Source organism: Falco biarmicus, chromosome 1, assembly GCF_023638135.1.
Source record: "Falco biarmicus isolate bFalBia1 chromosome 1, bFalBia1.pri, whole genome shotgun sequence".
Lineage (NCBI taxonomy): Eukaryota > Metazoa > Chordata > Aves > Falconiformes > Falconidae > Falco > Falco biarmicus.
Genome location: NC_079288.1, coordinates 72,054,546 through 72,081,564, shown reverse-complemented (window position 1 = coordinate 72,081,564; position 27,019 = coordinate 72,054,546). Strand labels below are relative to the sequence as shown.

At 42.0% G+C, this 27,019-nt stretch overlaps 1 protein-coding gene across 2 annotated transcripts in view; it reads right to left on the bottom strand.

Moving 5' to 3' along the window:
• Positions 1-8,041: 8,041 nt before the first annotated feature.
• Positions 8,042-27,019, bottom strand: part of BEND4 (BEN domain containing 4) — a 29,680-nt gene continuing 10,702 nt past the window's right edge. The window contains exons 3-5 of one of the 2 annotated variants that reach the window (XM_056334510.1): positions 15,795-15,886; positions 11,526-11,766; positions 8,042-8,259 (exon numbers count right to left, since the gene is read on the bottom strand). In XM_056334510.1, the coding sequence (XP_056190485.1) occupies positions 8,042-8,259; positions 11,526-11,766; positions 15,795-15,886 (551 nt within the window). The remainder of the gene's footprint in view (positions 8,260-11,525; positions 11,767-15,794; positions 15,887-27,019) is intronic. The other variant, XM_056334520.1, reaches the window with a different exon arrangement.

Sequence of the window (27,019 nt, the reverse complement as noted above, 5' to 3'; positions counted from 1 at the left end):
CAGCACAGAGAGGCTTAACAGGCCTGAGGTGAACCCTGTGTGTCTGCTCAGACTGAGGGACACGAGAGGAGGAAGGTAGGGAAAACTGAGCAATGAAACAGTCAACTTCACAAGTAATACTAAGCAAGACACGGTACAAGGGGATACCTGAGCTATACCATCATGTGTTACAGTGCAGGTAACTTAAGAGAAGTGGAAGAGGGATGCTTTTCACAACAGGGAGAAGTTTGAATAATTTTGTGACAAAGTTTATTGCTTTGATATACTCTGATATGTTTGATGTACATAAAAGAAACAATTTTAAAGTGACTTGGGTAGAGATGTGTGTGGGTTTTTTGTTTGAGTTCTCCCTCCATGTTCTCAGCTCACCTCTGTTTGCTGGGGATGCATAATTTTGATATTGATGCATAATTTTGATGCTAAAGATAAATTAATGTCAGTGCTAATCCTTAACAAAAGCTGATGCCTAAACAAGACATTCTGGGCTGAGCTCAGATTAGTTCCTCGGTGGGAGAACACTTTTGGCAGCTCTCAGTTTCTCCTGACAGCCCATTTTCTAGCCCTGCTCTACCTGAAGAAAAGATCAAAAATGATGTATCCCCAGCAGAACAAAAGTGAGCAGAGAACAATGAAAACCAGACACCTCCCTCTGCATGATCTTTTTCCAGCCCTAGCCTTGGACTAAGGTTGAGGCACTGGCAAGGCACCCCCAAGTCTAGTCATGGGGATGAGTCACTTGTGGGAGAAGTCTTTTTGCAGCCTTTAATTTCCTTCGTTCAGAGAGGGGTGAGAAGAGGAGCCGTGTTGTTGTTGGTTTGTTTCTTAATGTTGAATGAGATTTCTGCCTTTAAGATTTGGTCCCATGGTGACAGACAGGAAATAATGCTTGCTTTGGTAGTTGTTGAATTTGATTGAGGAAATGTTCCTCTTGCAAGTTACGGTTGTGCAAGATTTCCACAGTATGCCAACTTATGACCCCAAAACGCTTATGTCTGTTGCTGAAGTTCATGAATAGGTATGTTGTTCACATTTCTTAATTCTCTCCAGGCATAAATAGGAGGGCATTTGTTCTTTCTTCTGCCATTGAAGAAAGCCAAACTTCCTTAGAACCCGATTGTCCCCAGCTTCTCTAAACAGCTCAGATCTGTTGCTTCCACTAAGAGCTTAGGTTTTGATCAAAAGAAATAGGTAAATACTCACATAATCTCATCGCAGAGAACTTAGCAAGGGACATGACTGCTACTTCTAGCTAGGTCTATGCGAAACTTGTGGACTTTGACCCGTTCTGCTCCTTCCCTTTATGCCTTGCACCGACTTCCTTGGTTCTGACCTGACAAATATGTAGCTTCAGTCTCCAGGTGGTTCAAAACAAGGGGTTTGGGGTGGAGAACACTAATTCCAAATTCTACGTTCTAAGAGCTCCACCTGCTCAGGCGACGATTAGACACTTCTGGGTCATTGGGGGAGATGTGCAGCAATGCTCTAGCTAGTGTTTGGTGGGTTCACAAACCTGCCAAGGCTGATTTTTTTTTTTTTTCCCCTCAATGATTAGCCACACCCTGGAACTGTCTTCCTGATGCTGTGGATGAGAAAGGTAGCCTAGGTGTTTCCTTCACGTTCCTTTTGTCAAGAGACTTGTGTTAGAACTGCTTGCTGCTCTGCTTCTCATTTTGGATTATCCTTTAGAAAAAAATCCCTCTTTCCATCAGTTCAGTAAGTAGTTCAGTTGTTAGCTCTTTCAGGTTCTCATCCTTTTGCAAGAAGACTTCAGTTTTTCACTCACGTTACTACAAGGCATTTTTGAAAGGGTTAATTAGACTTTTTCTGCTGTGTTACTGACCTTGTTCCTAAATGAGAATTAAATTTAATATTAACTTTACTAATGGGAAACTACTTTGAGTCATTAACAAACCTGTTTCTTTCCATTTTCCTACAAAGACTGCCTTGGCTGTGGCAATTATATCTGCCAGATGAGTGGGAGAGTTTAAGGACAAAAGGTTTTTTAGCTTTTTCCCCAATGCTGTTATCTAAGTTCATGTCAGATTTTTTTTTTCTCTTGACTCAGATAATTAATCTGCTGGTGGATATTTTTTTTTCCCCCCTGTTAATGCCATACATCTGCAATGGAAGGTGCTTTTCTACTTCAGGTGTTGAAGAGTCTTTGAGGAGGGTTTTTGTATTCACAGGGTAAGGTCATATACAGAGATCTGCCAAGCATACCGAGGGACTGCAAGCTGCAGCAGGGAGGATTTATCTCTGGAGAGCTGTTCATGCACGAACTTGCTAGGAAATAACCAAGACAGAAACTTTGGTTTAAACCGGCCCCACTCAAGGAGTGAGTGCCTAAGTCACATCAGTGGTATTGGTTTGCTGTATCAATAACAAAGATTTATATGACTGTCATCTGGAGCTGTGCTCATGCTTTCCTCCTGCTGAAGCACCTGGGGGCCATTTGTCACCCATGGCGCAGATGAGCATAAGTACCAGGTAAGGCAAGGGAGGTTCGTTCTTCCCTGGTTGTTTTGAGATATTGTCTATGCGCATGTTTACAAACCAAAGCTAAACTTTGCAGGTCAGCACTCACCTTGTGGTGGTGGTGCCTGTGCTGTGTGAGCTACTTGATTGCAAAGGTATGAGAAGGGAATGTTGCAAAGGCAGTATCTTAAGGCCTCGGATGTTAGGAGAGAGCAAAATGAATGCTGCTGTGCAAAAGTATCTCGGTCTGCTTATGCCTGGGAGTCGTTATCTCTACAATGCTGTTGTTGCCCAGAGCCTCAGCCATTTGAGGAGGGTGCTGCTTCTTCAGCAGTCGTTTACTGTTTGGTTTTATCCTTGATCGGTGGCCTGGTTTTATGTACTGCATGCGCTGAAGCTAGTCTGTGGGCAGGCTTGTTACCGTCTTCAAGGGCTTTTCTGTTGTGCTTGGCACTATAGCTCTGGTTCTTCAGTAACACCAGCCTTCGCACAAAATCCCACTATGGAAGAAGAGGTAGAACCATCCCAGTTTTGGGCACAGTGGGATGAAGGTTGAAATGTGCCACGTCGTGCTGCGTTCCCTGGGACTCTGATGCACTTCTTATTCTGAAACTTGTCCTGGACTGACTGCTTCGGTCACAGTGTTGCCTCAGCACAGGGAAGGTGGCAGAGAACACGGCAGTTCCTGCCTAGCTGAACTCCTGAGGGCTAGATTTTGCAACTTGAATAGTTTTATTAAAGTAAGATTACGAAGACTTTCATTACAGCGAGCTTGCACATGAGCTTGTTCTAAACAAATGAGGTAAAAATGAAATTCCTTCATATGCATGAAATTCAATGGCTGACTTTGAACTTACATGTTCTCTTCGGGGACATCTTTGTACTTGAGCAAAGGCGTAACTGCCGGCAGTGGTGGGCCATGCTTCTGAAGGACCAGCCAACTGTGCTGCCAGTTCCCCTTATTTCCCAGGCCTGGTTCTCCCCCATCCCAGGGACTTCTTCCTTACCCTTTCTCTGCCTGTCCAGCCCCAGTCGCTACCTCTCACGCTTACCAGCTGCTTATGGACTCCACTATTAGACCTAATCTCTCTGGGAATCTTTCCAAGCTTCAGAAACCCAGTTGCTGCTCCGGTTCCTTACCTACATGCTCTCCTTCCCTGCCAGTTCCCTGCCTGTACTGCCCCATCAAAAAGTCTAAGTCAGAGCGTTCCAAAGAGAAGTTCCAGAGACAATTTTTTTCAGAGGGATTAACACAGTTTTTTACATACATTTCTCAAAATCACGTGAATTATTTTGGTGAGGATCTTACTAATAAGGCTTTTCACCAATAAGGACTTTCACAAAAAACTCAGTAGGCTGAAGCCTGGATCCAGAAAATCCTGGCCCAACCCCTGTTAGTTTCGCAACGTTACAGGCACCTGAAATGTTTGTTTTATAATGGAAACATTTGGCAAGCATTTCTAATGAATGGCACCAGCCTGCAGTCTGACCCGTCTGGCTTCACAGCCCAGCAGAAGGGGTTTGCCATGGTGAATGTTTGTCACTGTAATTCCTCTACAAATTATTTGGAGTTGGGATTTTCTAAAGCGTTGAAGAGAACAGGAGACATTCAGCCATCACTGAATTTTGAATTAAAATGGGATTTAAACTTCACTGCTTGAAAATCCAGGTCTTAAGATTGCAGATGGGTACTTTCTCTGAGCAGTCTTTCTATCTAACCAGCACATAAATATATGTGGTTGTATTTTGAGGTGAAAATGATTTATATTATATTCATACTTGAATTCATAATCTTTCACTGCGCTTGCCAGTGCTTCACACCAAACAAGAATTTAATGCAAAAGACAACCCTCTAGCTTTTTATGTAAATATGAGCCTAAAACTTTTAATATATATTTATAGTGAGAACCAGTTGCAATGGCTGTCACACCAACACAGCAACGCCGAGAGAGAGAGGGGTTAACCAGAGACTAACTTTTATTGTGCATTTTTATGCAACAGAACAAATGGAACTGGAGGTATGCAGTAATAAAACCAATATTCAAATTAGAATTAACACCTGAAATAGTAAACTGTAGGTAACAAATGTCTTTATAATTAAAAAATATTGACTGTTTAAAAAATTCTCTAAGTTTTTATATTCTTTAAAAGAAATGTGTGTTGCCACATAGAAAACAATTCACACATCCTATAGAAATTGTCACAAAAACCTTACTAGTCTATATTACACTATGCACTTCTTTTGTACAATATCTGGTAAAGGTCTATCCCTAACCTGTACTTACTCTACACAGTACAATCATCATTAGAAAGTATTCATAGAATTAACTACACCATAACAATAAAAATATCAGGATTAATGGTTTTTTAATCACAGTTTCTCCACAAATATTTGTCATAGAAAATATAGCGAAGGCATGTTGGCACAGATGGGCGTGTGGTACTGCTACACAAAGTTTGAGAGAAGGCAGATACATAAATGACAGTAAGATTAAAGAGTATGGAATGATAAGACAAGAATCTCTATCCTCCTGGGACTTTCTGGAGTGACATGATAGATAGCAGTTTCCTTCTGTTGCAAGCCTGCTGTCTACATCCATAGCTGGGAAGGGATGTGCTGACTTTCAAAGCACACTGCTTAAGTATGGATATCTTGCTCTGCAAGGGCTTATGTGCTATCTATTACTTCAGGTCCCATGCTATTATACCTAACATCTTGCAGGTATGTAGACACTTCAATGTGAATGAATTTATAATGCTTCATGAACGAATATAATCGGAGTAAGCTGTTGTGAACGGTTTGGGTTTTTTGTTTTTAAAATGGTGGGTCAAGAGTCGAGTGGCCACGATGGATACAAAGACAACTGAGAAAAGTTGTCATACTCCATTATTTTAAAAGGAAACATGAACCAAAAAAAATGAGCTGGTGTCTGCTAATGCCTGTCTGTGACTACCGATTCATGTCACTGGCCAGTGCATGCAAGCAACTGAGGGCAAAACTTTGTTTGTAAAGAAAGGTCCAAACCTGCAAAGCCATTTCTACTGCCAGAGTGGCTTTCAGGATGAAGCACTATACATTTGGTTACTTTGCACAATATGAGAGCAGAGGATTGAGTGGTTCCAGGACGCTGGCTACATTTTTTACACTAAAAAATAAAGCTAGGCTTACTAGTTATTTCAGCAAATCTTTAGGTTATTAAGTGAGAGAGGTCTGTCCAGTCCAGTAATTCGTTCTGCGACTGTTAAAAATGAAGCGTTTGTATTTTTAACCTCATACAATTAACCATTTGAAAGGAAACCATCACAATGTTTACAAAAATACAGCATGATACATATCGCCGTGGACAAATTTACAGTATAATGTTGACTCACACGTTCTGACATGTTTTACCAAGTAGTTCTGGCAAGTGTCACCACATTAAACATAGACCAGCAAGACTTACACCATCTGAGCAATGTAACATCTTCTATTACAGTTCTTTTAAAAAAAGTGTAAGTTCAACACTGAAAAGCTACTGTAGGATAGCTGTACCGTGACATTTCTATACACCGAGTTTCTCCTCCAGAGGCCACCATGCACCGTTGACAGCTCAAAGAAAGTCATCTCCTGCCCCTGGTGAGGGATGCTCTCCCAAACCCCTCGGCCTGGTGCGTGCAGCGTGACTAAACTGCTTGTTCCCTTTCAGAAAACATCTGAGTTACGCTGGGGCAAGTGAGTGCCTTCCAACCCCCTTGTAAAAGTCACCACAAATAAAGTTAATTGAGAGGTATCGGACATTTAAGGGCCTAAAGCACATCCCAGCCGAGCAAGGTCCCCTCTACAGCGGTGCACGGTGACCCTATGTCCCGAGACGTCCTGCCGGCCGGCTGTGAGGGACGGGTCACAACCGCAGGCAAAGAGGTGGCAAACGGTGGGAAGAGACTATCGGGTGGGTGAGCTGAGCCCCGGGGGGCTGCCTCAGTCCTCCATCCGCCATCAGGCCGGAGCGAAGGGAGCGCTTTGCCCCAGAGGGCCCTTCCCGAGCTTTGAGGAAGGGGCCAGGTGCCTCCTGCCCTGCCCGGTGCGCGGGGAGGCCGTCGGGAAGGAGAAGGGTAAAAGGAGCAATTAGTAGCTTCTCTCGTCGCTTGCACAAGGTGGTTAGGAAAGCTGGGGAGTATGAGACACACGTTCAGGAGAGCCAACGCTGATGAGGTAGCACTAAGGATGGTCAAAAGCAAAGTGAACTTTCTTCCCAAAAAGCAGTTCCCTGTATGGGCCAGTGGGGAAACGTGGCCTCGAGGAGAGCTGGTTCGGGCTGCGAAGGGCACCAGCACTGGCCTGAGCAACCGGACAAGGGAAAGGAGATGGAAACACCCTGACACGGGAAGGAAAGGGTATCGTTTCTTTGGCATTGTATAATTTCTGCAGTGCATCAATTTGGAGGGACAGTGGACTCCCAAGCCTTTAAAATTAAAGGTTTTCAGTGGACTGATTTGTTGTGGGGTTTTTTTTGTGGGTTTTTTTTTTTTTTCAATTTGGTATCTGCTTCCGATGTTGTATGCTCTAGTACAATTCTGCTCTAGTACAGCTCTTTTCTTACAGCTCTCAGCCTGGACCCCAGGTTTAACTACAACACAAGTTGTAAGTTGGCTTTTCTTACCCAGCTCCTCCCTGAATGGAACACTGAGCATCTGACTGTTAAGACCAGCACGCTGCCTCATTTATTTCAAGGAATGGATATAAAACACAAATGAAAGCAAAACCAAGAAAAGGCAATTTAAAGCCTCTAAAGCTACATAATATGGCTGTAGAATAGGAACAGACAAAGCAAAACCTGTCTTCTGAAATGGCAATTTGTTTTTAGCAATCTTATTTTAATGAAAACTGTCATGATCAACTCTAATCCCCTATAAATCTAGATAAATACAGTGTCTATCTGTTATACAAAGCAATTTTTATCTATTAGAAGTGCCTGTTATTGTTCTGGGTCTTTGAAGGATTCTGCTGTTGACAAGTGCTGCTGTTTTACCCGGGAAGCTTAATTTCCTTGGCAGCTGGCTAAAGGAAGTCCCTGAATTTTCCATCTTGTGTGGTATTTTAAGGTAGCATCTATAATTACATTATTTTCTGTTAGGAAATGGGAGACTGCTTTTTTTTTTAGTAAGTGTGCAGAGTTGTTCTTACATCTCCTACACAGGGAAAGCAAAGGGTACCCAGCTGTCCTGTGTCCAGACCTGGGCTTGTTAGCAATAGGCAGATGAGATAGTAGCTCCTGTTTCTTTTGACATTTTCATAGTTTTTAAATTACCTTTCCTCTGGAACTAGATGAAATGAACTGCAATTTCCCTTTGAGGGTGCTATGAAGGATTTGGAAATAATAGGCACTGAGAAGTCCCATAGAGCAGGTCTTGAAATGTATTTCTTTCAGTTAACTGGGACATGGTAGGATGGAGAAGCTGAAATGTAGGCAGTATGTGTTCAAACATGCTTTGGACTCTTAAATGACAGCAGGATAAGTATGTTTAACAAACAGTCTCTCCTAAATTAAGTGGTTGCTACTGTTGTATGAGGTTCTTCTCACTGCCATCAATCAGCAGATCCATCTTGCATACCTCTATTGAAGACTTCATCCTGTGATCCTGGATGGTCAGTCCCTTCGTAATACGAGTTCCCATTGTGAAGAAAAGTCCCCACTGCACGCCCTTGACGAGCATGTCCTACTGCGTCACTGAATACCTTGTTTATTTGCTCTTCGGATGGCATCCACCAGTCCGGGTTGGAAGTACAATGCATCCTAATGAATTCTGCAGGAAAACATGCAAGGATAAAAACCAACTTGGTTTTGTAGCATCCGTTATCGCCCAGGTGTCAAAAGCTCATGGGAAATAAGAAAGGGGGCATTACTGCTCTATTTAGGCAGAAGTAAAGCCTTATGGGGATGCCATGATAATGCCACTCGGACCTATTTTATTTCTGTACAAGTGTGTTTCTCCACATGCACTGTATATTCTTATACCTGAGCTAAATATGTGACGCATGGGATCTGGAGATAAAATCCCTTCTTGTGGAAATAAAAAGAACTAACTTGAAGTGATGGTTGTAATTCAGCATGTGCAGTATGTGTGAAAGCTAGCATGAACCAGGATGTATTTCATTTGGAACCTGTTGTGTATTAATACCTTAAGGTGATTACTCTTGCGGGTCTTTATCGTCTCCCTCTGCTGGCTGCTTCAACATCTGCAGGCTTGCAGCTGCCCACAACCTGCTTGAAAATGTCACCACTGTCACTTCAGTTTGGTGCTCCTTCCCGTTTGGAATATCTTTCATTTTAAGTCCTGCTTCCTCCATCTTCCTGAATCTGACACCTATTCTTCAGAGACTAAATTTGCCTTAGAAATAGCTACGTGAGATGAGAGGGCTAATTTTGGGGAGCCTGGCGATATTTTTCAAGGCAGGAGAAAATGAATTGTACTGTATGTAATCGGGCTATTTAAGTAGCTGGTGCTTCCACATACAGCTATTTGTATGTGATGATTACATTTTTTTATAATTTCTTTTTTGGATTCTTTGACATGCAACATGCTAAACTTGCAGAAGGTGCCTTACCAATTCTGGAGTTAACTGCTAGACATAGCTCAAACAGATGTATTTGGACTTTGAAATGTCCAAATATGATTTTAAATGTGAAGGCACCTTATTAGATATATTGGATACGCTGTACCTCATATGGAAACTGAGCTTATTTATTCTGTAACATTAGTTATTTCCTCATTCAGTATTGTGTGTCCCAGGATGTTTTTAAATTCTGTTTTCTGCTGTTGACAAGCCAACAGCACAATACGTGGCATAAGGTAACTTCATTACTGTCACCACATCTCGAGACCAGGGAATGCTGTGCTTCTGCATGAGTTCCTGTGCCTGGAAGGTATCTCATCTGTTGGACAATTAGGATGTGAGTTTTGCATAGCTCTTCCAGCAGTGTGTCTGCAAAAGTGATAGCTATCTCGGTTTTAAATTCATTTCCCTAGATATCCACACAGGCAACAGTAATTCCTACCTAGTTAAGTTCACGTGGGGCTCCACAGACTGGCGTTTTTCTCGGAGAAATGGTTACCACGTAAAGGAGTAATGCTAGAATTTAAGCATGCCAGGCTGTTTTAAAGCTGGTTCCAGACATCAGTCAATTGTAGGAGTATATTAAAAATGTTTACAGATGTTTAAACTACTCTGAGTGCAGGGAGAGAAGCAGCTCGTACTCCCTGCTATGGTGGGAAGGCAATAATTGGATGTGCTGAGAATTAGTCAGACACTTGTTACCTTGGCTTGCAAATGGGTAGGAGATAGCGGCCAACTCTTGGCTCTGTGGAGAAAGTTGTCATATTCCCACCCATGCATGAAAGCCCAAGGGAGAGCTGTCTACTCTGTTTTCTTAACTGGTTCTTAGATAATGAACGTTTTGGCTTCCTTGTCAAGCTTCTGAAAATTAAGGAAATTGGCCTTTCTCCTTCTCCCAGGGAGTGCTCCACTGGTTCTGTGTGCCCAGGACCCCAGGAAAGAGAGTGGCCATAAGCAAAAGTCCATCTACAGCTGGATTTACTGTTAAGTCTTGGTGGGAGGCAGGTGAAGAAAGGGAAAGAGAAGGGTATTAACGCTGCTTGTGCATACATTATTCAGAGAACTTTAAAGCCATTTAGTAAATGGTCAATGCACTTGTATTCAGCCTTCCATTTCCAGGGGAGCTTTAGGGACCCTGCATCTCATTCCAGGTCTCTGTGCAGCATGGTGTGCAACAGACTTGCCCTTCTATTAAGCTCTGATAGAGTACAAGGTCTGGTAGAGTATCATATAACAGGTCAACTGGTTCCTTTGTAGTAAAAACCCAGCATCTGCCTAATTTGGCTGTATGTAAAATCTGAGTTCGTTACCTGGTTACGCCAATGTACCCCAACTACAAGTCTTATCTACTTGGCCTTGTTGGATTCTTCTATCCTAGACGGGAAGAGGCTCGATCTGGTGTACATAACCACTTTGGAATCCAGTTGGATGATTAAAGATATTTTTATCACTGACTGACCATAATACACCTTTTAACACTGCATCGATTAGTAAAACGTTCTTGAAATCAGTTCAACCAAAGTTTTGTCTATGTGTTCACAAAATGCTACAAAAAGTTAACTGTGAGTTTATTAACGAAATGATAAGCATATGCATCTATAAAATGCAGATGCTGATACTACAAACATGTTTTTAATTGGGCTCTAAAAAGTCCTGGTTTGTTTGTTTCATTACAAAGCCCAGTACCAGGCCTTTCGAACAATTTTAGGAAACCAAAGTATGAACTGCCACAACAGATAATTCTTCTCAGTCTGGACCCTTTCTCTGTATTATCCAACATACTCGCTCTCTGACACCGTGAAATGCTTGCAAAATTCCCCCTCCTCATCAGGCTAAACATAGGGGAAAGTTGTCCCCTAACTTTTTTCAGTCAATGTTGCATCACTGCTCCAGAAAAAGTTAAATCCTTGACAACGCATTTGCACACACTTTGTATGTCATTAACTTGTAGATGTTCTTGGCCCTACAAAATGTTCAAACCTATTCTGAAACTTGGTTAGCTTTTAACTCCAATGATGCACTGTAGCCTTGAGTGCCATATACCTACTACACATTAGGCTATAAGTATTCCCTGGTTAATTCTGCTGTACATCAGTGTTAAAGAATGCCCTGTAGTTTATTATAAAAGGGTGTCATCAGAGTTGTCTGATTTTTCCTTGTTTGCTGCTTCAAGTATATCAGTGTCATGTGCCCTCGTATTTGTCTCCTCTCTTAAATAAGCAGCCCTGTTTTTCCCATTTAAAATAACCAAAAGCACATATATAATACATACATACACACATATATATGTATGTATATAAAAAAAAAGAAAAGCGGAGGGTTTCTGGCTGCTTTTCACCCGCCTGTGAAACCCCTTCTAGTTCTGCAACTGTCAGCCAAACGCTTCTACTGAGCCAGAGCCAATGTGGTGAAATGAGATCACATAAGGTGGACACTGAGCGAAAAGATGCAGTACCTCTGAGACATGTTACTTTTACTGGATCCAGAGGACGTCTTTCAGGACCTGTCTCTCCTGACTGCACTGACCTTTTCCTTTTTCCAAGGCCGCATGAGTACTTAAGCTCATCGGTTGTGAAAACAAATCTGATGAGATAGCGAAGGAGCCGTCGTCCATCTTTCTTGGAAGAATTTACAGCCTCATCCCACTGTTTACTAGTAATGTAGACAGGGTAGTTGTTCAGCAACTGCTTGCTCCCCTGAAAAAGTGAAATATTTCTATTGTGATTTTACAAGGCAAATAAGTAAAGATGTCAGTTGCAATAAAAAATATGCTTTTTAACTAGCTGCGATACTGACAGCGAAACACATCCTGAAGTGAACACACAACATAATTGCTCTTACTGAGAATGAGTACTTTTAAAATTACATTTCCAATTTCTAGAACATGAATTTGGTGAGGTGCAAGGAATACGTTTTGAGAGGTGGCTATTGGTAATTTCCACTTTAACAGCAGGTTAAGAAAAAGTAAAGAATCAGTGACTGGGCATACTATTTAGTATAACCTTTCTTCTTAATCTCTTAAAATGCATAAAAAGGGTCTTTGAAGAGCGTGATCAAATGGATCACTTCATCGCAGCTGACAGTTTACTTCAGAGGTGACTCTTTTGGTCTATTTTTGTAAGAAATTTATTAATTCTGTAGAACACACCTGAAACTTGACAGCAGTTATGTTACTGTGAAAAATATAAAGAAAATAAATAAAGGAACTATGAAAACTAAAAGCTTCGTTATTATTAATGAATGCCGTATTAACTCAAATTATAGCTTTACGGAGATGCCACCATGTCAGGTGGAAAGAAATTTTGCTTTTAACCTTCATCATTTGTGTGCTTCAATATTCCAACACTAAATTAATGCCGTGGGACTAATTATGGGGATTCCTGTAATCCACACACATTTATAAGCCCTCTTTCGTCGATTGTACCTAAATTGTACTTAATTCTTGTTGCCCATAAAATGCCATAGTTCAGGATTACCCAATTAATGTAAGATGGTACTGTTAATATAGCTGAAATAACTGAAGTACACAAAAAACCCAAACCACACCCTTCTAGAGACTCACTCACTTTTACAGCTACTCTTTTTTTATTACAACACATAAATCTGGAGGCCCAATTAGTAAAATCTTTGTATAGCCTCCAGCTTAGATAGGAGGTCACAGCGAACTAGAGAAACAAGGGTCTGATGTTCAACAGAGGCAATCAGCCGCATGCTGCACTGGTAGGCAAATGTTGTAAAGTCCTCCTCCTCACTTCCAGATCTTCGATATCTCAAAACTATTTTAAGGACTACCCTTGCCTCCTTTCATATGTTTATTATAGCATCCTGCGAGACAGCTTGGGAGCATCTTTCCTCATGTTGCATCTTTGCTCATGTTTTTCCTCAGGTATTTGCTTTTAATTTTTTTTGCAAGTTAGATAAATACATGGAAGGTTTAATTTAGTGAAGACTGATCAGGGGGTCATTAGAGAATCTGTATGGTTTAGGATACCACTACCTCCCAGGGGGGGTTAGCATCACTGGGAGCTGAGCCTATGTGACTACTTGTTCCCTGTGGTGCAAATTGTTGGCACAGACAGCTACAAGCAAATCCAAAGCTCTGCAAAGGAAGCCAAAATATAAAGGAAGAGATGGGCTTTGTCTGAGGCACCCCTCCCCTCCCCCTGAAACATCTCAACTCTTCCTTCCCTCTGCAGCTTGTAAATCCAAGTTTGTAATCCCTAAGAAAAAGACCTTTCGCCTATAGTTCAACTCTGTTACCATCCGAGACTTTCTCTTTGCGCTTCACTTGTCTCCTCCTACCGCTGCAACAGGGCAGCAGTCAATGCCTCCCCCTCCACTCACGCTACAAGAAGCTGCTTGAATTTTTGCTAGGTACACACACCCCGGGAAACCTGTAGTGTGTCTGAGGAGCTCTGCCATGGAAAGAACATTACCCACCATCCAGTCCAGCTCCTCAGACTCTGCCAACGAGGTGAAGGGACAGGGGAAGGAGGAAGAGCCAGGGTGCAGCAAGGAAAGCCCTTTGGGGGTATTATACTCTTCTGCTGAAGTGGCTGTGACCACTCCCTCTCAGGGGGAGCTGCCACTGGCATTTCCCTGGCTTGTTCCACCACAGAGGTAACGCACAGGACCATCTGACACCCCCACATTGCTACTTATTATTTTCAGCATCTAGAGCCACATCCCTTTTATATAAAGCGAATTACTTTCCTACCTTAAGTTTCTGAAACCTATTTTTTTCCCTATTGAAAAAACTTTAGTGAAGCAAGAACCCTCCTTACTGATACCAGCACCAAGTAAGTACGAGCTGCAGCTAACTCTGTAGGCACTGCTTCGCTTTTAAGGCCTGGCAGGCAAAAGCAATGCCATGCAAGCCGTAAGGGTCAGGCTCCAGCCTTGCTCATGTGCGTTAGGTCAGATGCTCCTGTGTGCCTTTGCTAAGCAGCAAGCTATCCCAGAAGCTACCTCTGTGTTTAAATGTATTGCACTGATGGAAATATGGAAATAGGGTGCAGAAAAGCCTAACATCTTAATTTCATGAGAGCTCACATTACTATTGAGGAGAAGGTAATAAATTTTGTGTAACTTCCTCAGCCCCAATTTTATTATACTTCTTATTCCCCCTGAAATTTAGGATATTTTTCCTTATTCTTCTCCAAAGGCATGATATAGAGTTATGCTACTTTGTTAAACAATTACTGGGTTCCTGCTACAGATATACTTTCATTACTTTCTCTGAAAGTAAAGCACTTCTGGGCAAAAGATTCTCGGTAAATGTATGATGCAGTTTGCTGTGTCCAGCAGTCATTAAACTAAAACAAACAGAAAACCTTCCAGAAATGAAATAAGCAGACCCTGAAGGAAGAACCAAAGTACAAATGCGTTCATGCTTGTATTTGTACATGATTAAGCTTATGAATAAAAGATTAGCATCTATGTGTTTAATTGAATAAAAAATTCTGTCACATCATGACAAGCTATTCCATGTGGGATGTTACAGAACAGCCTCGGTTTTTACAGTGCTTGAAAATTTTAGTTAAGCAAAAGAACATTAAAAAAAGGAAAATGGATTCTTGGAATATATTTGAGTGATAACAGCTAATGATACATATAAATATAACTATATATATGTACATTGTAATTTCCACAGGATAAAACTGAATGGAGGAGCAATGTGATGCACAGCCTGAACTGCTGCAAAGCATCTTCAGTAAAACTACGGTAAGTTGGACTACATGAGGCTTGCACCACACATATTTGTACACAGGAAGGTCAGATTAAACATAAGACTTCCCTCTTCTGATTTTGTTTGTGTGAATAATGGGTAATGACAAATATACACTACATATACAAAAACATGCATAGCAAGAAACTCAAATACAGACACTCCAAACTAGAAAAGTCTCAGCAAAACCCACTTAATTTGAAGCATTTTTACAAGCCTGGGTAGAAACACACTGGAGCAAAATTAACATGAGTCACACTACAATTGATCATAGATAAATCTATACATCTACTTTCTAGAGAAGGGGAGGTCTTAAAATTTCCTGCTTTTTCACTGCAGCGCTTTTACACAGATCATAACTACAAAAATCCCCAAACTCTGTATCAAGTATAAAATTGTCAAACCTCAACATTTTGTTTGGGATGCTTTCTGTAAAGCACGAGCATTCCAAAGACTTGCAGAAGTCTATATTTGGGTCTATTTGCAAAACGAAGGAAACTTATATCTTAGTGTTAACCATCTCAGGACTGCATTAGAGCTATACTAACTCTATACATATGCATGTCCGAGTCCATACATGACATGTTGGTGCCTCCATGCGTGGGCTGCAGCCCCTGCGCACTGGGCAGCTGCTGCGTGCAGCCACCGTCAATCACCCTGCTACAGTTTTCACCAGGCTAGCCCTAGCCTAGATACTACCCATAAAAGTGATGCTTCTGAGGAAAGGCGAGAGAAAAATTAACCAAAACAAGGAAAGTGCAGCTGGTGCGGATGGAGGGGGTTATGCACTGCTCAATAAAGTCATCTTAGATTATACTAGTGATGAGTCTCCTCCATTTGGGGGATTACTGTATCTAAGAATGACAGTTTAATAACAGATTTTACATATTTTTACTACTAAATGTATTCTTCCAGCACCTACTGATTTATTTGCCTACAGGTTTTCAATGAATTGTCAAACATAAAGAGATGTAGCTTGTCTTCACTGTATACTACCTCAGTCGGATGGTCTGTTGGCTGTGGTACCATAAGCTGGTTGTGATGCTGAAGTACAGTCTTCAAATAATCTAAAACAGTCTGGCAGGGCACTGCATGAAACAAATTGCAATTACTGTATATTAGCTATCTAGCACAAAATACAAGAACAATATTAAATCAAGCAGTGTTCTTCAGGATCTGTTTTGTATGTCTGTGAGATTTATTTCAAATAGGAAATACCTCTCATTTTGATTTGTGCAGACATGTCATTCAATAAATATACAACAGATGCTGTATTTCCTATGTTGAGATCTCTGACATTGCTTTTATTTTCTGCCCACTAGTTTCCAAGAGTTTTTTTCCTAGTTTGAAATTATAATTATTACAATACAAATTAGGTCAGCAGTAATGATAATAAGAAAAAAAATCTGTAAATACTGTAAATAGCCCAAACCCCACAAAGAAGAAAACATTTCTTGGACCTAAATCATGCACTGATTAACATGTAAATATGGTCAAATGTTTTTGAAACTACAGTCTGATTAACTATACTGAACAGATTTAATGATTCATATACTTTAATTTCTTTTCCCTCCCTCCTCCCAAATTTGTTATAAAACTAGGTGTTAGGCAAATGGCTTTATTTCTTTTTCCCTCATCCTCCCCCCTTTCTATTCCCAGCACTCTCATCCATTTCAGTAGTGGTACCAACATCCTATTCCCTTCTGCTGAGGTGATAGGTTAATTAGGGATGATTCAATTACGGGTCTCTCTTAAGCAGATGCTGCCACGTCCCTGATTAACTCTGGAGTATTTTTGAGATACAGTGCTTTTCTCCTGAGCCTGAAACACCGTAGGAGAATTAAACAGATATTAACCCAACATTATGACTGACTTGTGCAAAATTAAATAAGCATCATTTTTAAGGTACCTTATCACTCTCACATTTCATACCGGTGGTGTGTCTAAAATATTCAGAGATAATCATAGCTGCAGCTAAAAATCCAGAAAAAAATACTTCAGTGTTCCTTCTTTTTTTTTTTATTTTATTATTTCTTGGCATTCAGCCTTTACACCTGGAAAAATGTGGTGTTCTGGGCTTTGTCTTTAAGCTGGCAATCTAAAAGCAAGCGCTGAAATCAGTGAGAATGTCTCAAGGTAGGATCTGCAGGTATTTTGCACTCTTTCCTGGGCATTCACACTGTGCAGTAACTACGCCCTTGTCTAGGCAGCCAGGGTGCAAAACACCTTTACACTGTGCAAAACAGACTCTTTATTAAGAGCAAAGTGGCGTTACACCCAGCAGTCTGCATACAGAAGTCACTCAAAATGCCGTGTATGAATAATAAACTCCAATGCCTTTTCACTCCACACTGACTTGCCTGTAAAGAGGACCCATCGCTGTTGTTTACTCCTGTTTCCTTTGATACGTCACACATTGCCATAGGAGGTTAGGAAGTTAAGCACTAGGCAAAAGTTAGCATTTCAAGCGACTTGTACCTGTTTCATTTCTCCAGTGCCTCCACCACCTATTGCTAGACCAGGGCAGGGTCTCGGTAGCGCAGTTGCTACATAGTGACGCTGCCATATGAGCACCAGGGCCTGGATGCTTTTTTTTTTCTTGTAGGAAAAAAAGCACTTTAAGTGTCATTGGATAGTTTCTGAAAAAGTCAAAAGGGCAGTCAAACTTAACAGTCCTACCAACATGTTCTGTGGCCTTCCTGTGATGAGTTGCCCTGTACTTAGCATATAGCAGCAATCAAAAATTCAATAAAAGATCTTACGTGGAATAAAGGAGAAAAGTAACAACATATAACATTTTAGTACACTGGATATTTTTAAGAAGGGGTGGCAAAAAAAGGATTTGACTCCCCCTCTCCCGCCATTTTTGTATACAGGAAATCATGTGGGAAAAAGAAATGATTACACACGCTCCCCCCCCCCCCCCATGTAAGGTAAGATTGAAGGGCAAGATTGTATTTGGAGACCCTTTCCTTAAACTCCACATGTGTTTGCTGTCTGGCATGCCTAAGACGAAGATTAAACTAAGAACAGAGTTTACTCTCTGATTAAGTAGGCGCCCAAGAAAGAGGCACAGCGATGATCATGCAGGCTTGCTGCCCTGAGCAGTGTCAGAAACCCTGTGACAAGGTCAGCAAAACCTCCCACCTGCATGGAAAGTATCGTGGGCAACCAGCATCTCCTGTGAGACCCCCACATCTCCTGCAAGGTAACAGGAAGGATGGACGAGCCTATGACGGATGGCTGTACTACTGCCTGAAAGATGCACGATACTTGAACTTGGAGGAGAGTTGAGTGACAGTTGGGAAATCAGAGATACTTATGAAGTATCCTTTTCCTGCCCTGTCTAAATGTGTCACTTTTTGTTTAGCAAGTTCACTGATGTCCCAGTTGCCAAAGCATCCGCAGTACCTGGAAGCTTTAGACTTCTTTGGGCCCTTGAAGCTGTGCTCAAAACAGTCTTGAAGTTTGCACTTGCTTTTCTGGTTATCTCTATTAGCAAAAGTCCCTGGTGACAACCTGATGGCTCTCAGCCATACTTGGTAATATTACCTGTAATTATGTGGAACAACGTGGGGCCTGAAAGTGAACAGAATATAATGCATCAAAAATTTCTAATTTTTAGGAGCTGATCTCACAGCTGGATGGTATTTTACCCACAGTAAGTAATTTCACTGCAGGCTATCCAAAGATGTATTTACCCATGTTCTTTCAAAGCGATGGGGCACAAGTGAGAAGACACAGAAAATGGTTTAACCTGTTGTGTCCCTGGCAGATGAAGTACAGCTCTATTTCACCTGTATTCTGCTGATGAAATGCTTTCTCATTACCAGTGAGAAATACAAAGCTGCTAAAAGCTGGCTGATGCTCATAAAAATTTCTGTCTTCATAAAAGCAGTAATGTTTCTAGCACAAAATTGTATGATTTAGTTATCATTCTAGTGACTGGAGGATTCTGAGCATTTCTGACTTGTAAAGCTATCGTACATCACGGTCTGCTGTTGGTACAAATAAGCTCAGTCTGTTCAAACACCAGATGCTACTTGCAAAGCCACGGCTTCTTCGGCTGCTGCGTTAATCGAAGCCTAAAGGAAGCCACAAAGAGGGCAGCACGAGGCTGAGAGTCAAAGCTTTGGTTTTGCTTTTGCGTCCCTCTTATGGCTCTGCAAATATTCTCTTTGCTGAGAGATGACAGGAAGTTTTTCCTCCAAACCCTGCAGCAAATGTAACATTCTAAGAGCCTGCGCCTCCCAGCTGTGAGGACGAATAATCACTTAAACCTAATAGCTTATTTATTTTGTATTTCTTTGAATTTCATGCGATCTCTAGGGAGTTAACAAGATCATAACCCTGAGAGCTGATGCTCTGCATGCTTATGCACGTATCCACTGTCACCGGCATCACCAACAGGGATCTGTGCCTACTGTAACCAAGGGAAAGACACTGATGTCGAAATAACACTTCTTACGATATAGTAGAAAGTCTGCGGGGAGGCAGTAATTTTCCTGCCCATTAGCAAGAAGTTTCCACAGCCTTTACCTTCTGAAAGTGCCAGTGTCTCAGAAAAGATACTGGAAGTGCCAAGGTAACCGGGCCTGCAGCGAGTGAAGAGTGAGATCTTTGTGGGAGCTAAAGGGTGAGGAGGAGCGCGACCGGGGACCCGAGCGTGCTGGGGAAGGCTGGCTTTGCCAAGATGCTAAGCAGGACACGCGTAAGAGGCGGCAGGTCTTTGTTGTTTATTGATCCCAGTTTTAAGGCTTCATTGTTATTCTAGGCATCTGTATGCTGTAACAAGTGCTTCTTTGGCTTGACACAGCTTTCTTTGCGGAGTATCCTAATTTCTATTAAATAGCTGAATAGTGTGGTGGCCACCGACTGTGCCAACGACAAAAGCTGGGCTGTGATCTCCGAGTCTGGCCTGCTACACAGCACAGCAACTTCCCAGACTAAATCCTTTTTGCACCAGACAGCATCGGCAAGTACAACACAGTACAACCCAAGCCGTCACCTCCCAGCAATGCAGCTTCTACCCACGGCTTGTTGTTATGGCATGTGTTATTTCACCCTCAGGAACACACACCTTATTTCAAGTCCGCATTTTGGTTTCCTTCAGTGGGGTTTTGTAAAGTCTTTGGAAAAGAAATGGAAAATGCCTGTTACCTGTTATGTACCTATAGTTAGTGGTGAAGTAATTTCTCTGTCTTGTCTTTGCTAAGCTCAACACTGACCTTCCCGACACGCTGGGCTCTGGCTAAAAGCAACAGTCCCTACACCTACTTAGGTGTCCGTGTATCTGAAGACCACACCAGCCCTTTTGGCTGCACTGTGCATCAATACTTGGCCAGAAAGCCATCATGTCCTCCAAAAGCTTTTCTAAGTGTCCATTTCTCAGGGGCTGAAACCAAGTAAAGCTTCTCTGTGCCTCAACACATAGTAATGCTACACCATGTTTGACCAAGTCTCACCTCTCATCTTGCTCACTCACTGCCACCTCTGCACCACTTGCAAGCTGTGAGCAATGACTGTATGCTACCTTTCACCGATGACAGTATTAAAAACATGGGCTGTGAAGAGTTTCAGAAAGAATCCCTCCAGAAATTCAGCTGCACTATGGCAATTTCCTGAACACAAATATATTTGCATTTTTTAAATCACTTTTTGTAATATGTTATGTAACACCCTGAGTATCTGCAATACCCTCAGCAAGCCAAACTTTTAATCTTATCAAAACCATAATTTGGCAAGATGTTGCTTGGAACAAACTCCATTATTCTCTTCTAGTAATCTATTAATTGAAGCCAGTATCAGCTGTGCAATTAAGTTTGTCTGGGCTCAGTATCAGGCCAATGAGCCTACAATCATCCAGGACATCTCGTGTATCCTTATAAAAACAAATAAAAATCATATAGTATTTGCATCTTTCAGTCTTCTGGAGCACCCCAAATATTCCAAAACATAAAAGAACGAGTCAGAGTCCTCTTTGTCCACCTTCATTTTTCTTTTAGCTCCTGAAGTGAGTTGTCAAAATCTCATGATTTTGAAAACACTGTGCTTTGGTAGCAGCTGCCTAATGCTTCTGGTAATAATTTGATGTGCACTTAGGGATGAAAAGCTGGTGTGCCCAAGCAGCTACTGCTCCGGGTGGCCTGTGCTGCAGCTCCCCTGGCGATGCCAGTCTCCGAAAGAGCTACTCCTGACTCCACTCTTGAACTGCTCCGTCTTACAACCTCTGCTCGAATCAGCATCTCTTTATCATTTCTAAAAGGGCTGGCAATTCTGGTGCTAACAAGCTCTCCAGTTGTCCCGACACCAGGAGGGCAAACAGCTGAGGTTGCAGTCCCACCTGAAGCTCCTGTTGAGTGTGTGCTAACACCCAGAGTTACAGTGGAAATGGAAAATACTTCCATCTGCTTACCATCGTCATCATATCGGTGTGACTGCATGGGATTATTCTTGGCAAGTACCAGAACAGAAATACCCAATGAGCAGTTCCATATTATTGACAAACCCTACTACTTCCACCTGGTAGTTGCCCGATACTGTTATTAGGATGCCATATTTTCCCTTTAACTTCCTTCCTGAACACAGCACTCCAGTGTTAATTTTAATTATTAAATTTCCATTGATCCTAACCCCTGATTTTTACTCATCACCATCAACTTTCCCTCTGCTCCGCTTGTTATACTTCTGTTCCTTTGCCTTCCCTCTAAGCTGGTTGTTTCTGTAACCAGCATGAACCTCTTCCTCCTAGATAGTCTTCTGGGGCCTTCAACAACATACTTCTAATGTTTCCAAGTTACCACCAGCTCCTTTTTTTTTAACCTTTGGCTCTAATAATTGTTTCGAACTTTTTATGAAGTGCCAAGAACTTCTCCATTACTAGTCTGGGCTGAGTTTTTGCTCATTGTAGGTGTTATCGGGCTACAATCACTTGTACTGGTGTCTGTCAAAATGAGTGCTCTCATTTATCCTCCCCAGAATGTGGCCTCCTGTGTAACACACTCCAGGGCAGTTTATACTGCCAAAGCACAGCACTAGGAAGAGATACTTGGGCTCTGCTGTAAATAAGGCGTATCTCCAATGTAAATAACTGATATATCCAACCTCTCCCAAAGCATCAGATAGCCCTAGCAAGAAGGGATGGCTCACCCCCAGCTTGGCTGTGTGTCTCCCCACAGCGGCCTCAGCCCCACAGGCAGACAGTAAGAAATCTGATTATTCTGTTCATTAATGAGATTTTGTGATGTGTAGCCGACACTGGCTAGTATTTCTTCTGGTGGTCTGCACAGCAGCAGATGAATCCCTTAGCACTCAAGGCCATTTACTTCTGACTTGCCAGCGAGGAGGAGAATTGGGAAGGGTGTACGTCTACATCCACCCCACTCTGATCGGCAGCTGTTAGTTAAGAGTGGCTCAGAACTGCAACACGTCCTCCTTCATTCGACCTTGAGCAATGCTCCACTCTGAGTTCATTGCAGGGCATTTCTAAATTGATGCTTGACTGTCAAAAAGATGTAACAAATGATAGGGAACCTGCTGACGAACTACATGGCAGTATGAATTTCTTGTAGCATTAACGGAGATGCCTTCTCTGCCTGAGATTTGGACAAGTGTGCAGTATAACATGGCTTGGATTATTTTAGCTCATACACTAATTTATTTTAAGCGTCAGCTGAAAGCCAGTGAGAAGTTGCATGGACGGGCTGCAAAGACAAGTTGTTGGGGTACCATGAGCTGGAAAAAGAGTGAGGGGCAAGGAGAGATGGGGGTTAGCAAAGAGGAATTGATCTCAGTACTCAAGACCCTACAAATCTGGATGCTTTAACTGGATGGCAAAACAAAACCAGCACCCATTTGTAGTGAGAGCAGCCAGCAGAAATCAGAAGAACCGTCATTACATGCAGAAAGGTGTTAAAGATTGGCTAAACTGACCTACGTGCCTGCCAAAAGCAAGGAAGGGAGAAAAAATTACAGCAAATATCCCATTACTTTTAAAATTCCTCTCAGTTGTGTTTTCTAGGTGGAGTGGAAAACTACTCAACTTCTGTTAATCTGCATCTGAAAAGCCATTGTATTTCTTTCAATTTTCTTTTACAAAAATATTTCTCCCAGAAAGAAGAAAACATGTGCCCCTTGCATACGCCCCTGGGATGTACACCTCTGCCTAAGCCACAGAAGAGAAAGAGCTCAAACAAGGCAGCTGTGCATCTCATTTAAGCGATGCTGCCACATGCTCCTGTGGCTTTCATTTTTGCCGGTGTTCCCTCGCTGTCCTTCTACTTAATAGAAGGTACCTCTTCTTGTCCTCCCTTTCGGCCATGAATTCTTCAGGGCAGGGACCTCCCCTGTAAACCCTCTACACATTTAAACCGCTGACAACAAACAGGGAAACCAAGGAGCACCCGGTGAGCGGGGACAGCAGTTTGTGTTGCTAAAATGCTGAGGAGCAAAACACAAACCGAAGTTGAGACCAGGGAGTTCAGCCTCGCCAGGCTGAACTGCAGCTCCCCACAGAACTCCTACCAGCTCTTGCTCCACAAAGTAGGCTAAGAAACCTGACCCCCCAAATTCTTGTGGGCTTTTACCCAGAAGCATCCAAAAAAGATTAATAAAGCCCTGGTCTGCTGCAGTTAGGTGTTTCAGTAAGTTTTTGTACTCTGACTGGCTTAGCAAACTAAGCTGGCAGCCCCAAGCTGCAAGCAAAGCCATGCTGCAAATTCAAAGGGGTTCTCATGCCAAACACTGGGCAACCGTGCTTGAGGCTCCCTCTTCCCGAAGTAACTTCATGCTTTGAAGCTGAACAGTAGAACGAGGGCAGAGATCAGACCAAAACATCCAGAACATCAAGGGAAACCAAAGAAGTGGTTAAATGTGAACATCAAGAAACAGGACAAAAAAAAAAAAAAAAAAAAAAAAAAGACATGAAAAAGTGTTCATCATAACCCTTGATGGCTGCTTTATCTACACTGCAGCTGTGGTAGGCTCTTTGGAAATGCGATGCTCTGAAAGTATAAAGGAGACAGGATTTGTAGGGAAAAGTAATATCTTTTATTAGATCATCCGATAGAGTCAGGAAAAAAAAAAAAAAAAAAAGTCAAGCCTTGGGCACACAAAACCTCCCGGAAAACTCTTTTTCAATTACATTGATATTAACTCTACCTGCAAATCCTGCTTTGTTTTGCCTACTTGCGGCCACCATGAACACTGTCTCTATAGGCGATCACCTCTCTACATTTGAGGGGGTTTTCACCCCCATCCTTCTGCTCTTTGCTGGAGTATCTTTTGCTGCTGGGCTAATGAGGTAAGAATAATTACTGTATTTATGACACACATCTTCATCTTACTTACTTATACCTTTTCACTGCTTCCAGGCTGGTTTGCCCAAAACCATGCAGCAAAGCCAGGAGCACCAGGAGGCAAAACCTCGCTCATGACTCCTGGCCTTTGCTTTAACCACCTGGAAATAATTTCTCCCTTTTAGGCCAAAAACTCGTGAGAAAATCATGCTGACAATAGCGAAGGAGAACTCCTTAATATCCTTATATATTAGACGGTCTAAATCCAGGTCTTACATGCAGTTTCACAAATAAGTCTTTAATTTCACTACTGGGAATGTATCACAGCCACAGTAATTTTTATACAGAGGAAAGAGATTAGGAGACACTTTTCTCCTTGTATAGATGGATTACTTTGCTATGTTCTTGACAGCCTCAAAACCTTAAAGAGTCAATGATAAATTTGCCAAACTCCTTCCAGGAACTGGAATAATCTTTAATTATTTTTCAAAGCAAGACTAAATAATGCACTGAATAAAAATGTTTCTCTTCTTTTCAAATTAACTGAAAACTGAAAATGTTTGGTTAATGTTTTTGCCTAAAAAAAAACATATTGGGGAAAACTGCACAAGCTGCAAGAACGCACATTGCTCCAAAACCAAAGCACTGAAATATAAATTTTTCTTAATTTATTCCATAGCTGAAACAATTAAGTTTTCACATAAATTTACGTATTGTTTCAGTCAAATCAAATGGGTATTTTTTGAGAAAAAAAAAACAAACACCAAACCAACAACCAAAACATATGCAATATTTCACCCATGTAATTGTTTTTCTCCAGTGGTGATCTGCTGAAGAGTGAGGCTAGGCAATGGGAAAAAAGATCCTACAGGACTGGAGGGCTTCTACAGCAACAGGGCAGAGTTTTAAAAACTGAAAAATCTTATTTTCTGTGTCCAAAAGCTACAGGAGGATATGTTGTCTGAAATATTTGTTAAAAAAAAGTCGTTGCCTTTACATCTGCTGAGAAAACACTCTACTTCTCGGTATTCTCTTTGTGAGCCATGCAAATGGTGCTTTGCAGAGCTAGAGGCAGAGAAGTACAGCGGTAACTATTTTTAGATTGCAAACTCTCATGGATTTTAAAAGGGCTTTTGCATATGGAAAGTAAAAAAAGAAGAAATGCAAAGTATTTCAGGAAAAGGATAAAATGATTCATAGACAGAGCAGAAAGGAGGGGTTGGTGCTTTTATCTTCTGTTGACAGGGTTGCTGGTGAGAGCCTCAGCACCTGCGGGGAGAACACGGTTCATGCCTCCCACCGCCCCACAGGGTCCCCTGCCAGCCTCACCCAGCAGCTCCAGCCCAGCTCCCTCAAGGATGAGAAGGAAAACCACTATATCCGAAAAAAAGAAAGCTCTTTCAGCAGCTTGACGGGACAGTATGGCAGCCTCCACGCTCGTCTAGCTGCCTCCGCAGTTGCTTCGCCTCTGCACTAATTACATTGCCTGGCCTGTCAGATGCCCAGCATGAGGTTTGTGCATCAAAGTTTGTGCTCTGAGATGACTCTGATGTGACAGATAGTGGCAAACAACACTGAAACCCTCAGCAGAGTGATTCTGGCTCCCTCCCGAGGCGTGCAACGCTTTAATGGGCAAAAAAATGCTCAGAGAATGGGTGTTGCGCCTGTTTACATACAGAGCTGGGTGTTCCAGGTGATAGAAGAATTTCTGCTGCCTTCTTTGGCAGCAGAAGCTTACTGGAGCAAAGTCAGCACTGGAGACAAAAATAATTAGACATTGCCTTTAGTTGATTTTTGATTAACCTTGCTCAGTGGTGGCTGTGGGACTGCCTGGGGAGCTCTGACCTTTATCCTACCATGTAGCAAAATCCGAGGGCAGCTTCTGTGGCTCTTAACACTTTCCCAATTGCAAGGGTCACTTTAGACCTATCTGTATACCTCACCCAGACAGCGGCAGATGCATCTGGTAACAGTTTTATGTTGGCTGATGAAGTCATATGTCCTTCCTCGCACATTTACTTTATGTTTGTCTGCTCCCTTTGATACACTGTTAACAAGGTGGTTCATTATTTCTGGGCGGGTGGAAAACAGCTGTGCTTATGTATGTTTATCTCTCACTTAAAGGGAGATGAAGGGTAACTGATGACCCAGGTAAACACCGGCTGCTTAGCCCGGCACTAATCCTAGCAAAATACAGACAATTGCAATGGGATTCGATTGGCTAAGGACTAAGGAATATGAATATAATTAATGCCAGTCAAAATGGTCTTACGGAAAGTGGATCTTGTCAGACTAACCCAACTGTCATTCTTTGATGAGATTACAGGTTCGTGTGAAAAAGTTGGGTTGAACAGATGTAATATACCTAGGTTCCTGAAGGGCATTTAACTTACTACCATGAGTTACCTGATTGCAAAAGCAGCAACACTCAACATCAGCATACATTGATTAAGAACCTGCTACTGACATCTCCAGTATTTGTCACTGAGGGAATCATCACAAAAAGATGTGTTTCTAGCAAGGCTCGACAGGGACTTCCAGCAGTTTCAATACCATTGAACGTTTCTAACCAGAATCATAAAGCTAATTTAAAAACAATCAAAAAAAATCTGGATGACGCAGAAACTGGTGAACCAGCAAACACTGGGCAAACAGGGCAGCCAAAGCAATCCAGATCACCTAGTACATGAACACAGCCAAATACAAACTATGTACATCTACGAAGAAATGAGCACAGAACAAGAAGCTCAGCTGCATGACCCATGGCCAAATGACCAGGGCATGGTCCGTGGGTGGGAACAGAGAGACTACTCACCTTTGCCCAGGCAGATGGTAACATATTGCATGTCTCTCCAGTGCCCAGATTTTAAAGAAATGAGCAGAAGGGGAGAAAAGAACTGCAAAGAAGGATTCAACTCATTTGAG